General features: G+C 42.0%; 1 protein-coding gene across 1 annotated transcript in view; it reads right to left on the bottom strand.

Moving 5' to 3' along the window:
* Positions 1-12,725, bottom strand: part of iglon5 (IgLON family member 5) — an 85,424-nt gene extending 72,699 nt beyond the window's left edge. The window contains exon 1 of the mRNA XM_041045372.1: positions 12,594-12,725. Coding sequence (XP_040901306.1) covers positions 12,594-12,654 — 61 coding nt within the window. The 5' untranslated portion in view covers positions 12,655-12,725. The remainder of the gene's footprint in view (positions 1-12,593) is intronic.
* Positions 12,726-16,610: the final 3,885 nt, after the last annotated feature.

Raw genomic sequence — 16,610 nt, 5'->3', positions numbered from 1 at the left:
CGACAGGTCAGACTCCTCACTTTACTCTTCCTCTCTCAAGCCACTAGACTTCACCACACCCTTCAGTTTGGTTTGTCGCTAGCAATTTACTAACAACTCACCCATGGCCAGGGCTGAATTTGCACAGTTTTCTGAGCACGCAACACAACAGGTGTGAGTCTGGTTTGTATGCAACTCAAATACAACATCTGGATATTTTTCTTTGTGTCTTACTTTGGAAATGGGAGGTTGTCATATTCAATATGTTTAGCCCAGTTGTACTAAGCAATCCAGTACTGCATGATATTATGCGTAACAGCAAGGAGCACTGGTGAGAAATGACGATAAAGCAAACATATTAGGGAACATGATGTAGGTTAATAATAGTCAGTGAAGGACTGCTAAGTTGATCTGTCAGCTTTATGACTCTGCTGCTCAAGGATTTTTTTAGTTATATCAAATCACATTTGTATTCAATGATAAAACCCAGAACATCTGAAAGGAAATATCTGAGACCAAAGGCCAGTGTGTGCACAAGATCAAAAGCTTGAAGCTGATATTTAAAAAATTAAAATATTATTAATCACCTATAATTAAAATAACAGCTACATTTGTATTGCTTTCTGCAGCTTGAGGGAAAGCTAGTCACCTGTTAGGGAGCTACTTAAAATCAGCAGCTCCGACCGAAGATGCAGGTGGAGTAACACAGGCATGAAATGAATGTGGCAACCAACCTGGCAGAGCTAATAAATAAAACAACCAACCACAGCCAGACACAGTGCTCCATAAGGTGTGCTTCTGTCTCAACCAACTCTATCTGGCTCATCCATCCTTTGTGCAAACCACAGTGCATCCCAGGAGTGGCCTTACCCTTTCCAGCCCCACCAATTACCTCCTCTAATGCAGAATTCTTCTCCCCTTTGACTTCCTTATATGCGGGAGCCATTACAGGTGCTGCTTCTCCCCGACCTCCCTACAAACAGGATTAATCAATTCCCCAGACTTTATGCATAGTGGATCCATTCGCTGCCACCCTAAAGTCAGTGGTCTGCAACACAGAATCAAGGCCCCCTATAGGATGCGTGTATGAAACTATTTACAGGTGTAGAATGAAAAATATTGTTTATGCAGTTTTTGGAAAGCCACGTTGTACTTGTGCCACAGTCCTTATCACTGCCAGGTCCCTGTTTTTGTCCTGGGGAAGGTTTGTCCTCTAGTACACATGGATCCCCCACTGGCTTCCCATCAGCCAACACTAAAATCTGTTCAATGGAGCACCCAGCCAAGCTGGAATCACTGCAATCGGGGATCAAACCGGCATCTCTGAAAAAGGTTGGCGAGTGTTTTTCCTCTATGCCACGCCAGAATCCTTCGAGTAGAATAATTAATAAATGCTTTCACATACTTTTGAACAGGAAAAAAAAAACATCTTACCAATTGTTAGCATAATGTATCAAGTTATCAAAATGTGAAAATATGAGACATTGAAGACATTGGGATATCACCTTGATGTTCCAAAATCTAATTTTTACTCCATTTGTCCTAATTTGGCCATTAGTACAATTTGTGAAACTAGTTGCTGGTTCTGCTGATTGAGGTTCCCATCATGGTATTGCAGGTTATGAGTGATATATTCACCAACATCTGCTTTGATATACCTCTTGGTTAGACTGCTGGATGGTGTCATCTTTTAACGAGCATGGAATGAATAAAGTTATTAATATTTACACACATTCACATTAAACTTGCTGCAAAGGGAGTATGTTTCAGGGGGCACCACAGCAGGATAGGCACAGCTTTTATTTCAACTTGTGAAGATGTCAAGTCAAGATGTCAAGTGGTAGTGGCAGGTAATCAGGACAGACACAGAAGGTTGACAACTCTGATGGTACTTTTTATCACCATTGTCCATATCCCTGTAGGCATCAAGTTGCCCCAGAAAAAGCAAATAGATGGCCTTAGGTTGTGCGCTCATGTCTTTAAGCGTGAGCTGAAAGCAGAAAGTAGCAATGGGTGAGTGGGCACAGTCAGAAAGCCAGGGGGGTCCCTGGGGCTGAGCACTAAAGCATAATTTATAGAACACAAACTGGCTGGCTTTTACATTATAATAAATGCGGCACTACTGTAATGCAATTCTATCCACTTCCATGTTTGACTGTGTAATTGCTGTCCTCTGAATTGAAATGTTGCAGTTTCAAACACACAGTATTTCAAAGCCTTTCAGTCTATATGGGTTGACAACTTGTGTTGTGCCATTTTTGCTTTCAGCCTGTGCAGCACACTTGTATAAAAAGAGAATCTCTGCTCATTTAGAAATCCTTGCTTTAAAAAAAAAAAAAAAATCACTGCACTACATCAAACTGCACTGTCAAAACGCTGACAACGGACATCTATATACTTGAGAATAAAAACCTTGGTGTGATGCAGGGGGCAGAAATGAGGCATTAAATGACAGGCACTGGCTAAAAAGCTTGTTATTCAGTACATGATATCAAACATGTTTGCTTAAGTACATCATATTCAGCACTTCATACCAAATTTTAGTGACATGCTTTAATAAAGTAAAATCCACATATACGTACAGTATATGATGTAATTCCTTTAACTGTCTGAAATAACTGGACCTTAAGGCAAGCTGTCCCCCACCATTAGGACTTTCCACATTAATTCACCCCACAAAACCAGTCTGGTAATAAAAAAGAAAAAAAAATCTAATTAAAGCAAAATCAATAGCACCAGCAGAATTCCTTCCAACATTTTTCAGTTTATAAATGCTCTGTAAGGCCGAACTGAAATGCATGTTTTTGCTGAAACTTTTCGCACTGTAGTCAATCAGCTGTCTTTCTTTTTTCTGTCCTGTCGAAACCAAAAACAATCTTAATAGAAGCCCAATGTCAATAAGTCTTGATCATGATGGATTCATGAGAGGATGACTCACATCGGCCTGATTGAGAAAACACCTGCACTGTCTGCCCCACATTTGTCATGTCTGATTTAGCTGCCTCCCTGCAGTATCCAAATCAATTCTGATTACAGCTGTCAAACCCAAAATAACAAACAAAGGTAACTGAAGGTTTGATAAAGCAGATATTTACGATAAATAGGGCAACACGAAGCCTAATAACAAGTGCTGAATTGGGCCGTTTATCTTCTGTGGTTCAGATATCTGATTTAAATCTTCAATATTGTGGTTCCTGCCCTGACATCAAGCTGAATACCCATTTTCTTTGCAAAACAGCCTTTTGTTGTTGTTGTTGTTGTTGTTGTTGAACCTTCTCATGTTTTATTTTGTATTGGTGGCCTTTTGTCACATTGTCATTCAGTCTATGACCAGATTCTTCATTTTATAGTACCGTTTAAAGGCATCTCTATCACAGATTTTTTGTTTATTTCACCAGAAATATTTTTGTTTATAAAAATACAGTAGAACAAACTGGAGCAGTGGAGACTAATTCAAGAAATTCATTTCTATAATGTCAACAACTCCAATAACTCTTATCGTGACTCTGAGTACAGCGGTTGTTGTCAGTTATAGATATTGACTTGTCAGCAAAAGTGTTATATTAGAGTACTGTTGCCCAACATTAAGCAGCTAATTGCCTCTTTCTGACACCTTCATTATTTCTTAATGGAATTGGAGGTCTGCTGGCCAGATAAAGGTCACATCGATACAGCTGGTACCCCCTTGATGGGGAGAGAGTTTGATGTTTTTCTGCTGTGACAAAATGATTTCACCGATTCGTTTCTAAAGGGAGGGTTGCTAAAGTGTTTGTTTTTATGTAGTAAACCTATTTGATGCTTCCAGCTCTATATTGATCAGTGTATCAAACATAGCCTTAACCCAGAACACTGGATGACGGGGGAGTATCCAGTTCAGGCAGTAATTTTTATATATAATTATATAATTTCTATATTAACATGTGCTCTAGTGTTGCAATAATTGCTGTAACTACTAGTAAACAGCAGCTCAACAAGGACAGCATGATGAGAATTTTTAATTGGGAATTCGACTTGCATCTCTGGAATGATATTATGCATCTTAATGAGTACAGTTTGGCCATAATCCTTTATATTTAGTGCCTCACTAACACAAGAGGAAAGAAAAAGTTATTGACATGTTTTTTTTAAAGTGCACTGCAGCCTTGAAACGTCCACAGAAAAAGAAAAAGATTTTTGAGCGCAATTTGGAAATCGCACTGGCACCTCAGGAATGATATTACACAACAAAATTAGATATCATTATTCACCCACATCCCTCAGTGAATAAAAGAATCAAATGTGATTGAAGCACAATTTAAAAGCACGCCATATCCTTGAAATGTCTTAAATAATGTCTGAGTTGAACACTGTGCTCACAGCCACTCCAACGCAGGCCCAAGCACTAATGGAATTTCACTCACTGCATTACAAAACTGGGAAGGGCGGCACAGGCTTTTAGCGTTATCCAACCCCACACCTAATTAGTGAAATATCATAACACAATAACAGCAGCGTCTTCTCCCAAACCCAATTAATGGGCTATTTCAGCACAAATGTTTGATGAAATCTCACCTAACATCCCACTTACTACAATAGCACTACAGTATCACAAATATGATATTTTGTTGGAAAGATATCCCTGTGATCATTTGCTTCAGAATGTGTGCAGAAATTTTTAGCACCCAATACCCACAGGACCTGGAGAAATGAATGAAAATCTTTCAAGACACTGTGAAACATTTCCTGTAAGACCATTTATGGGGCTGTCACAGCCAAATCCTTAGTGAAATTCTGCCTAACTGAGTCTTTACTGTCAGGATGTCGTGCTAATATGGACACTATTACAAGAAAATCCCACTGGCACCTTCACAGCTGGAGCTGGAGCCACATGTCGGCCTTAAAACGACAGGAGAATTGTGCCATATCTCTAAATCACAACATAAGCTCTGAATGGAGGGCAAATACGCCAAGCACTGTCTACCGCCCGGCATCGATCGGCATGGTGTGTTTTCCTAATTATGCCGCTTTCCAAATAGCAACATCAAAACATGTAATGTTGGAATTCGAATGCTGCTGTATGTGCTGACATTTTTAAAGCGTATCTAAATATAATATTTTATGTAACCTGTGAATTCTTGACAAGCTCCAAACCACTTATTATGATGTGGGTGCACTGCATGAGCATCTTATTAGAGGTGTGCTGTCTTGCTGGACTGACTCCCTAACCGGTGGCATATCACATTAGCACCAGCTCCTTAATGCCATGATATCACACAAGTGACCCTGAAACAATTTTAGTTCTCCCACTCACAGCAATATCACCCAAACAGTTTTCATTGGCAGGATAAACCTGCCATGTTTTTTTATTCCACCTAATCATCTGCTTGCAAAATCAATCCATCTCGATCACTGCCTGTTGCGGGTCTTTGAGTCCCTCCTCCCCTTCCTCCCTCACACCATCTGTCTCTCTTCCCTCACTCCCTCCCAGCAGCCCTCCTTCAATCATTTTTTCATAACTCCTCCATCTCTCCGGCCTGTCCACTCTCATAAGCTCCCTCTGTCTTTTTCCTCCTGCTGCTTCTCGCTCTCAGTATTAAACATACATATCACACTACACGCGCTGCATGTAATGTGCGTTCGTGTGTGTGCAAATTTCATGGCAATGTGAGAACATACCAGCTGATGATTGGAGTGTGGTGGCACTGACACTGGCCACGCCTGATTCACAGCAACACGTTAGTCGTCTCAGCTGCTGGCCGGCTCATTATCATTTAGAACTGATCGCTGCACAAACTACACACCCACACGGTCTGTCGCTAACACCTGACAGGAATTAGAATTATGTGAAAGTCAGGAGGAGAGAGATTCTTACAGTCACTATTATGTAGTGCCAAAGTCCGGGGGCCCAGCCTCTCATATGCCTTTTTTTGTTCCCATAGGAGACAATGTTGGTATGTGGTGCTCGTTAGCACACCCTGTGTCGCTTCTCCACCCCTCACTCATGCCTTCTCGCTCTGTCTATTAAAGTCTGGGACACAATTATCCCCATTCTGTCTCTCTCTTTCACCCTCCATCTCTCTCGCTCGCTGTGAATGAGAGTCTGGAACACAATCACCCCTGCTCTCTCTCTCTCTCTCTCTCTCTCTCTCTCTTTCGTGCACTTTATCCATCCCTCCCTCTCTCTATCTCACTCTCCACCTCTTATGGCTTCAGGAGAAGTCTGTGAAGGGAGCAGCTGCTGAAATATTTATTGATCTGTTTTCCTCAGTTTTATTTATTTCCCTCTCTTCCCTCTTGCCCTCCCTTCCCCACCACGCAGACCCAGAAACACCTCCAGCACCACGAGATGTCAGAGGCGGCGGAGGGGCTGAAAATCCACAACATGAAACCATTATTTAGCATTTGTTGCACCCAGTAGTTTTACCTGTGTAAACAAAACAAGAGGCGCGAGGGTGGGATGAAAGCAAATGTGAGAACAACAATGGTATCAGCCACAGCAAGAAAAGATGCAGCCCAGATTGAGCCGTGAGACAGGTGGATTCTTGAGCACATTTTGATGCCAGCATCCGCTGGAGGGGGTTGTTGACAGGAAACACCAAGGTGCTGCTCTTTTTTTTTGTCAGTGTAAAGGAAGTTGTACACAACTGCAGGCTATTGAAGTAGTAGTAGTCATGGCAACAATACCCTGAGCAATTATAATTACAATGGTAACAGTGTTAGTCGTGGACTAAATGGATTCACTGATGAATCTGACGTTATCTCTGCGTAATTAAAGGGCTTCCGTGCTATCGTATGTCCCTGTGGTAAATATCAGGGCAGTTAACCAGGAGTTTTGAGGTTACTCCAAAACCGAGCAATTCAGTAGTCGTTTGAAACTAATGTTTTTCTACAGCCTTCTGTTGTAGCACAAATGATTAAACTTCCACACTTACACACACACACACACACACACATACACAAGGGAAGGATCACACACATAAACACATGCACACAAGGAGACACAAAGCACACACATACACAAAGCCCCACAAAGTCCCATCACCAGGCATGGGCTGCATTAGTGCCTAAGCCTTTTCCATTGATTTGCCGGCGAGCTCCTTGTCTTTTGGTAATGAGGACAGGGAGAGAAGCGGGACCCTCGTCCCTCCCGGCTCCCCTAGGACAAGCAGCCTGCACTAATCTGAATTGTGTTTCCAATGATGCTAACTCCCTGGCACAAAAAAAGACTAGAAGGAAGAGGAATAGAGGAAAGAAAATCACAGCGCACGCTCTCTCTCCCCTCTAACAGTATTCACTCCTCTTAAATGTGTAACATCTGCACATCACCAAACAAGAAAACATCTTTCTCTCTCTCTCTCTCTTTTCCCCTGCAGACAGCTCAATCTGCAGTGTGTAGTGAAGCCTTGAAAACCAAAGGGAAGAAATTTCCACTCTTCTGAGGCTTATTTGATTTTCCCTATATGAACACTATTGAATTAGAAATCAATGAGATATTAATATCCATGCTGATGTGTATATGCATAAGAATGTCCCCTCGTCTCCTTATGGCTTGGCTCCACTGGCTTTCCATTGATTTACCACTCTCAACTTCAGCAGGGGAACAGTTGAAATTCATCTTCCCAGTGGCGCAAGTAAAGGAGCGATTCCACAGCGTATGCATGCATACGTTTGTTTCGCTGTGAGAGTGTGTGTGTGTGTGTGTCTGTGTGTGGGCAATGGTTGATATGAGTACATGAGCCACCACTTATTCCTGCTTCTACAGCCACTCTGCTCCCTCTTGAATGATCCTTCCTCTACACTAAATAAAACATAGCCCTTTTTCATTTGTTACAGTGAGAACCCACAGCTCATATTCATATTCACACCCAGACCGACACAGGTCTTTAAGCTGGGACTGAGACACGGGGAGGACGAGGGGAGGTTGTAACGAAGCGAATTACTACAGTAATTAAACACAGTATAACTACCTGTCCCGAGTTGAAAGCGGTCCCAGTTCCTTTCCATTACACTGAACTCCATATATTATAACTGTAATTATAATTGCAAACAAGCCTTGCTGTAATCATTATTTATGACACTGACACTATGTGTAATTGCCAATCCCCCGAACCAATATGTGAGGCCCAGTGAAGTGTTTATCAAAACCGACAGGAGAAATCTCAAGGGCAGCAAATTGGTGCTGCATCCGCCTATTGTCCAGAGCAATGCTGTGGCTAACCATCCTCAAAGGATTTGAACCTATGACCTCTCAGTCATCGCTCTGGCCAGATAGCCGCTAACACTACGAGATGCAGAGTTCAGCTTCAGCCTGGCAGGTTGTGGGGTCATCAGCTTACAGGCTATAGATCTCTGTCTAGCCTGTAATTTAAAATGCTGCAAAGCCTGCGTAGTTAGGGCATGATAATGAATACGACTCAAAATTAACTCTGTTCTGGTCAATTGGTATTGCAACTGATACCTGCCACCCGTAAATTAAGAGCTTGAGCTGCTTCTTTTAGGGTGGAAGTATAGACTCCCCAGAGCCAGGTGCAAAGGTTTAAAAATGTCCTTTTTTACTGTGTGCAATTACATTGCTTAATTTGCACTCATGGCAGGTAATAAAAAGAGAGTCCCACTTTATACTGTTTTTTTTTTTAAAACTTGTTCTTACTTACCTGGCTTTGGTGTGTTTGTTTTTGCCGGTTTTCCAAGGTGGAACAACACAGACTGAAATGAACTGGTTGTATTTTACAGTCCTAGATGTGGATCCTTAACACACTGAAATCCAGTAAAAATACTGTCAGTGGTTACAATACCTGTTTCACTTCTAAATTAATCAGAGTAGCAATTTAAGTCACAGAACTGAAGTGATTCTACAGAATCTTCAGTGGGCATTATTTTTACTTGAAAGTACTATTTTTACTTTCAAATTCTTTCAGCTGCTTTAAGATTGGAAAATATTAAGTTTTCTCTCACTCTGTAATACCTTTACCATAGCAGTACTTCTTAACTCAGAACCACTGAAATCTATCAAAAGCAGTTAAAATGAAAACAAGTCTCACAGCGCCTCTCCAGTACACTGTGCTTTATTCACTAAGCATTTTTGGCGATTCTCTCTTTATCTATAACGTGTTTTAACTTTGATGAACCAATTCTCAATTGTTAATATTACATTTCCACACAACAGCAAACTCACCTATTCATTGTCCATCACAGTAACTGTCTCTTGCCAGCCATAGATCAAAATACAGCTGCATTTTCTTAAGGTACTATCTTGGCTCCGCTATATGTGAGGAATAGATTCAGTGGAAGATGCCGAATCCACCGCATCGTAGTACACCACCCACCAGCAAGAGAAATAGAACAAGGTGACACACAGGCGCAAAACATTCAGACCACATACCCACCCCAGGCTAGTTAAACCTCCAACCCTTGTCCCAGAGGCTCTTGAGACCAAATCCAGGCCTTCTCACTCCAACACTTGCAGATAAATAAAACGTGCCAAAATGGCAAAGCATTTTTAAGCCAAACATGAAGAACAACAGCACACAGAAACCATGGATTTCAAAGGGAGGGAGAAAAAGCAGAGGCCCCTCCAGAATAGGAGCGCAAGGCATCTGTTGATGCTGGCATCCCCCTTCTCTTCATCCGCAAGCCAAGACTGGTGATCCAGTCGAGTGTGTTTGTGTGTGTGTGTCTGTGTGTGTCTGTGAGGGGGCAGGGAAGAGGGAGGGTGGCTTCGTGCTAACATGCGAATGCGCATTGACCCCACTTGGCCCCCATATGTTGCTGAAACAAGAGGGATGGTGGGCTACAAAGTGACCCCGCCTGTTTTCACCTGTGTTCCTACACTTCCTCTTCCAGAACCCATCACAGCAGTGCATGTTGGTGGGAAGACCCATCTGTTGGACTGTTTGAACTTTAATAACATATACGTACTGTACAGTGCAAAAGTGGAATTTCCCACAGCAGCTGCATTAAGGGATGACTGTAGGGTGGAAGTCTGTTTCTTAACTATCTAAATTTAGAATTAAAATAATATCCTCTGAGAAACAACCTTAAACGTCCTCTGTTGTGACCTATGTGGCACAGAAAGCAGAGGCAATTTCTCTTGTCATCTTCATTTTTCACTGAATCAGTGATGGCATTATTCTCATGATCAGATCTTGCAGGTTTGTGTCATAACAGAAATCCTTTGAGCGAAGGGTATTTAAATTGTTTAATTTCTGGTGGTGTGTGGGGGATACATTCAAAACCTTAATATTCCATCATCAGGAAAACAGCAAAGCCTCACAGTGTCTGATCTCATAGATGAAAAAGGTTTTGATTAATTGCAGACAGATTAATTGAGCCTGTGTGCCAGAAATACGCAGATATTTTACTGTGTGTATGAGTGGGCACTTGGCCATCCACCTTTCTTGAGTTATGGTTCTCAGATATTTTAAGTAAAAAGGGAGAATAAATGAGGAAGAGAAAGGTATGATGGCATGCCAGGAGCTGACCATCACACCCGTGGCGGTGTGGTTGTGATTTTTGCATTCAAACGCCAAGCTGGTAAGAAACCTTTGAATAGCCTAATGGAGTTTTGCAGCACAGAAAAAGCCCTTTTCAATTTGGTTGGCATGCCATTGTACAGGTCTGAAACACATTTCTCTGTGTATTTCTGTGGGTATTAAAGATAAAATGACACTCTCTCTAAATAAATATTTGTCGTGGGTAATGTGAAGTGGCTAAATGAGTGATAATCACTGTCAAGAGGAAGAAATATCTTCAGATGAATAAAATACCGTAGAAGCAGTACAGTCATTCAGAGGAATTTGTATTATACATCATTAAGCAGGCAATAATAACTCACACAATCTGCTAAACAATAGTGGTGAGGCATTTATGCAACCACATACCACTCTAGCCTGACTCTCAGGGGCAGGCACAGATGCACAGGATTATTCCACTGCTGCATGATTTATCAAGCAGTGGACGGTGCCCTTTTAACAGTCATGTTCTTCCTTTATAATGCATGCTTTCCACCTTAAAAGACAGACGTGTTGTGGACCTACAGCAACTCAGAGCAGCAGGCGGGATCCCTCTCCAAGATGAATCTGATTCACATGTGCTGCAATGTGCACATCTCACATCAATATCCAATCATTCCTCAACTGTGGCTTACATGATTGGACACACCTTCACATCGAAAACCCCACAGGTTACAAATTCAGAGGGCTGAAAGCTGAAATGAGACTCAGTGTGGTTGTAAGGTTGGTTTGAGCAGCGCTGAGTCCATTGTGTTTGTGTGCTGTGTACGTCCTGCAGGGCTGTCCGTCTGCTCTCTGCCTGGTGTGGAGAAGGGGCTTGCTGTGGCAAGCCAACCATGACCAGCTGGGCTCTCCTGCCCACAAGGAGCTCAGGAGCAGGAGGCTATAGCCCGTCCACATCTGCAGGTTGTTAACCTCACATCTTATTGCACTGACACATCAATTATTGTTATTAAGGGCCGGAGTAATTTATTTATATACTGATTTCCCACAGGATGAAGGCAGGACTAATTGAGCCAGGTGTGTGTGTGTGTGTGTGTGTGTGTGTGTGTGTGTGTGTGTGTGTGCGTTCATGCTAGATGGGTTGGGGGAATTTAGAGTGCATGTTGAGAATACTGTGCCGAACTAATGTATGATGGGACATCCCATCGCATGGTTTGAATATTAGAGGATGACATGATGAAAGATGCAAAAGGATTTTAAATATTCCCTGGCCAGTGTTCCCCGTGGACAACAACAACAACACATCTACACATACTGTTTGTGTTATTCATAATGAAGCAGTTTAAAATGCCTTCTGAATGTTATGGTTGTGCAACTTCTGTCGACACTGCTAAAGGTTTTGAACTGAGAAATGGTAGAGCAGAGGAATGAAGTGTGTTTGCGGAGCTGTGTGTTTTATGCCAGTGATCAAAAAAAAAAAAAAAAAGAGAATTAAGGTTTGACTGCCCCCTCAGTTCATGCCCCCACCCCTCCCACCCCAAATGTCCATCCGCCACCATTTATCTCTCTGTCTCTCTCGACCTTGCTTTTGAAGTGAGAGAACAAAACACTGTCTTTCTCTCCTGAGTCTCTCTGCATTGCTTCTGCCCATACTGACATTAACCCCCCCTCCCCATAATCCACAATTCCCCCCTCTTTGCACTGGTGGTGCGTCGTGTGCGTGGGATACCGGGCCAGTCACGTCACGTAAATGAATGTTCACAGAAGACTGGGGATGGGAGTCTATTTCATTTTTCCATAGTAAACATCTTAACATGCATCAGTCGTTGCTTACACTCAACCACGAGGTTGGCTTTGAGATGAACCTGGCGCTGCGCTCACGCGCTCACGCACGCGTTCGCATGCAAGCACACACACACACACACACACACACACACATATAGACAGAGAGTCTCTCTACATTTCTAGGCGATCTATCTCGGTTTGAGTAAAGGGAAAGCGCGGGCGCAGTGGTACAGCAGACACGCGTGATTCACAGGCAGGTAGACCCCCCACCCCCTCCTCTCATCATTAGTATTCACCTCCACAACCGTTTTCAGAAAATGAAAGGCGAAGATTCATGCGTAGAGACGCAGCAGCACAGCCGTCAGCGGATCAGTAAAGTAGCTCGTAAGAACTTACCTTTCGACAGCAGAACCAGGATCAAACCAGCAAACACGTTCCACAAGAGGGGGCAGCCCATGATGGAGTTCTGATTGATTTTCTGCTTGTGTTTGCAGCCAAGTGCAGCCTTGGTATTCCTTCTTTACGGTGCCGTTGCAGGGAATCTGTGTATAGAAAACGACCCAGAGGGTGAATGTCAATAGCAATAGTCCAACGCTTCTACATGTGACTGGACGAAAACATCAGTCTTATCCACTAGACTTTTCCTTTTGATGACCCCCGTCGGAGAGAGAGGCGGAGGGGGTGGGGGGTCGTTGTTTATCTTCTCCTGTGCAGAATCTTTCAACCAGAAAAATATAAGAGCAGAAAAAAACAAAAAAACAAAAAACAAATATCCCAGACACTTAGTTTGGTTCACAGTGCCTTGAAGAAAAGAGAAAATATTTGTAGAAAATGCATGGAAAAGAGAAAAGGTAAAATCTAAACTGTAACTGTCCAATGACTTAACATAAATATGCTTTGTTGTGACACAGAGCAGGATGGGATCTGAGCGTCCTGACCAGTCTCAAGTCGCCACTTCTGCTTTAAATTGTCTGCTCTCGTATGTCTCTGTTGGTATGCAGCGCGTCTCGTCGCTCCGCACTCAGCGCGTCGCAGGCAGCAGCACCGAATGCGAGGCGCACGAGAAAGAGCATGATTGACAGTTCAAGGAGAGCCCCTTTCTCCCAATCACCGGCCCCGAGGAAGGAGGCGGGATTTACGATTGCACCGATGTCCCGCACGGAGAGGCCGACCGAGGAGCATCGCCGGCCAATCGGAGGCGTGCGGTGGGCGGGCAAAGCGCGAGGCGAAGCACGGCGCGGTGATAATGCAATGTGATTTATAGCCAGTTCGGTGTTGCTGCAGTACTCAGAGAAAACAGTCCACGGGGGGACAGGCAGGCATAATAACTACAGGGACAGAGGTAGGGGGTGAGTGAGGGGTAGCTGGAGCCATATGGGCAGAAGCTGAATGAAAAGAGAACGAGGTAGAATGACAGGTTGTGCTGCTGATCAGCAAAAAAGCCCAAAATTAATGCTGTCAGGGCAGAGGAGTAGGAGCCTGCAAAGTGAGTGAGAAACCTGCCCACAGACATACACTGTAGATTCTGGGTGGACTGGGTAGGATGTCAGAGCAGAATAGCACTGCGGAGAACACACCATCTGATCACGCTGCTGACTTAATGGCAGGCACCATAAACCCATTTAGGAAGACACTTTATATTTATGCAGAAGTACTAATGAGCCATTTATAAACATGTTAGTCTCTTAGTCTCGGTGCTACATCAGGTACTAAAAGCGCTAGGATCAGTTGCCCATAGTAAAGATCTAATTTTCAGTAAAATGCCATTCACACAGTGAGCTAATCGTCTTGCTTGAAAGCAAGAAGCCAGACAGACACTGGCTACTACACAAGAAGCAGCGAAACCCCCAGAAAACTAGATTTCCAAATCTGTGCATACTTCCCTAATATTTGGCAGTTCATTACAGTCATGTTGCATCATATCAGCTGACCTCCCCAGTCAGAAACACAAACAACGCACAGCTCATACAGTGTTTACTGTATGTCTGAAATTATTTTCATATTAGCTGATGTATTGTTCCGTTTTTGACTGATACACTTGTTTCTTTATTCCCCAAATAACCAATTAATGCTTCATTACTGCTGAGTTCATTAGTAATAAAGCGCTGCTTGCTGATTTATGGTATTCGGACAGAATTAGAATAAATACAGTGGGGGATAAACTGACTGCTTATCTGCCCCAGATGAGACGTGGAGGAAGATGAACAGGCAAACTCTAAGAAAAGCCAGGCCTGATTAATGAGTCAACTAATCAAAGCCCAACGTTGGTTATTTACAGCATGGGATTTGTTTGTAAATTATTATTATGTTATTATTCACTATTAATTAGATCTGACACATTGTTGTGAATCAGGAGTCAGTCATGTTCACAATGTTAACCACTGGTTCATTACACCATTTTTTAAAAAATGTTATTTTCTGACTGTAGTGTGATGCAGAATTAATGATTAATGATTTATGGAAGTAAATAGATAGATAAATAGATAGATAGAAGCAACAGCAAAGTTGCATACACAGAGAGTAAGAGTGACTATCAAGATGTTAGAAGCAATTGAATTAAGAGAACAGGCCTAGTCTTTGGCCTAAGGGAAACCCCAATTCAGCATGTCTTATACACGCGTAACTATATGCTGTTGTTTGTACAAAACAATTAAGCCTAGCACAGTATGGTATGCTGTTCCCCTAATCAGCATGTCCTCCTCCTCTTCTTCATTTTGACATACAGTGTTTGTTGCCGCAGGACACTTATTGTACAGCTTCCACACTAGTGTAGAAACATCGCCTCTGTGTGATACTCAAAACCCTGATCCAAACAAGAGATACCGTGTATGCAGTTGCAAACCTTCATTAATGGTATTCACGATTTCAATCAGTAATTGAGCTGGGTTTCCATGTACTCACGGATATTATTTATAGACCTGTCACAAGTTGCAGTTTGTTTGTACTCTGTTGTTCCAAGTTATTTGATAAAAGTAGAAACACCTGCAAAAACGTTGACATAAATTTACATTTTGACTAAGATTTTACAAAGCCAATTACCCCCAGACCTCACAGCTCTCATCATATTGTATGACATCCTGAGCATAGTGGAAGCAGTTCTGCAAAGAGGCTGAGACAAAGGAATATTTCTTAGGCTTCTGAAAGGTTCTTAACAGAACTGATATTGGCACCTTATGTAGGATATGTACAGGTCTGCTGCATAGTGACCATAAAAGATATGATCAGAATGTACATTAAAGTGTTTTCTTCAACCATCATCTATTACAGCTCTTCAACTGCCAAACACACAGAGGGATGAAAACAAACATACAAATTATTCAGCCTGATCATATTAGGGCAAAATGAAACCTCACTACATTTATAAACTTAGACAACAAATATGAAAAACAAAACAAAATTAATATGGCCCATTTTTTTATTTTTATTTATTTAGTTTTTACATCATCACATTTGTGTCATTGTGGATTATGGGTAAAGTTTACACTCCAAGTAGGCTCTCTGGAAATCTGTTTAAAGCCAGCTTGAGGCCGCTTGTGGACTTGATGAATTGTGGATTTGAACAGCCCTCAGTGGATCTTAGAGTTATAGCAATGGTGGGTAAATGTAATTTAGCTACACTGTATAAACCTGAGGTTGGTGGAGGCCAGGATGGAAAATAAACACATGTATAATGACCTTCAGTTCCAATGAACCACACACAATTTGCAAAGAAGAATTCTATTATGAGGAAGGTTGAACTGTATTATTTTTTAACCACAACAAATAATTTGAGTTACCAAAACCTGACCAAAGCTGTTCATTCCTGGCCAAAGAATACTTATTATTTTCCTATGTTTGTCCAGGGCACATGTCTATGCATTCAATCTACCAGGTCTTAATTTCACAAAGTTTTAAAATTCACAATTTAATAAAAAAAAAAATCTCAGGAATCCATTCTTCAAAAATATCATTCATCATCTGCTTTCCCCTGAACTCCACCATATTGTGACCCAATTCTGTGCCATACATCATCTCAAGTTTTATTTTTCAAAATGGTAGCTATCTCACTAAATTATTACGTATTGATTAGGTTTTCTATTATAAATTGAGGACTGTAATAAATAGGTATGGACAAGAGCCAGTTATCATCTCTTTATATCTTCTGACTCTTCAGTTTAGAGTAATCCTGGCTATTAGGTCTGGTGCAGTGTTTTCAAATTTTCATCTGTTTATCGCATTAATTTGTTTTATTTTTATCTAAAAGCATTATTGTCTCCGTTTCTGGTTTTGTCCCTGAGGGCAGCACAGCCAAGAAGAACATGAGCAATCATGTAATTAGCTGATGTAATATGAACAGTGAGCTGGACTTCAGGGGCTCTCGGGGACTTGGAGAGACTGAGGAGACTCACTAAGACAACTTACAGAGACTTCAGT

This window comes from Toxotes jaculatrix, chromosome 8 (assembly GCF_017976425.1).
Source record: "Toxotes jaculatrix isolate fToxJac2 chromosome 8, fToxJac2.pri, whole genome shotgun sequence".
NCBI lineage: Eukaryota > Metazoa > Chordata > Actinopteri > Toxotidae > Toxotes > Toxotes jaculatrix.
The sequence above is the reverse complement of the archived record's forward strand: the minus strand, read 5'-3'. Positions and strand labels throughout refer to the sequence as shown.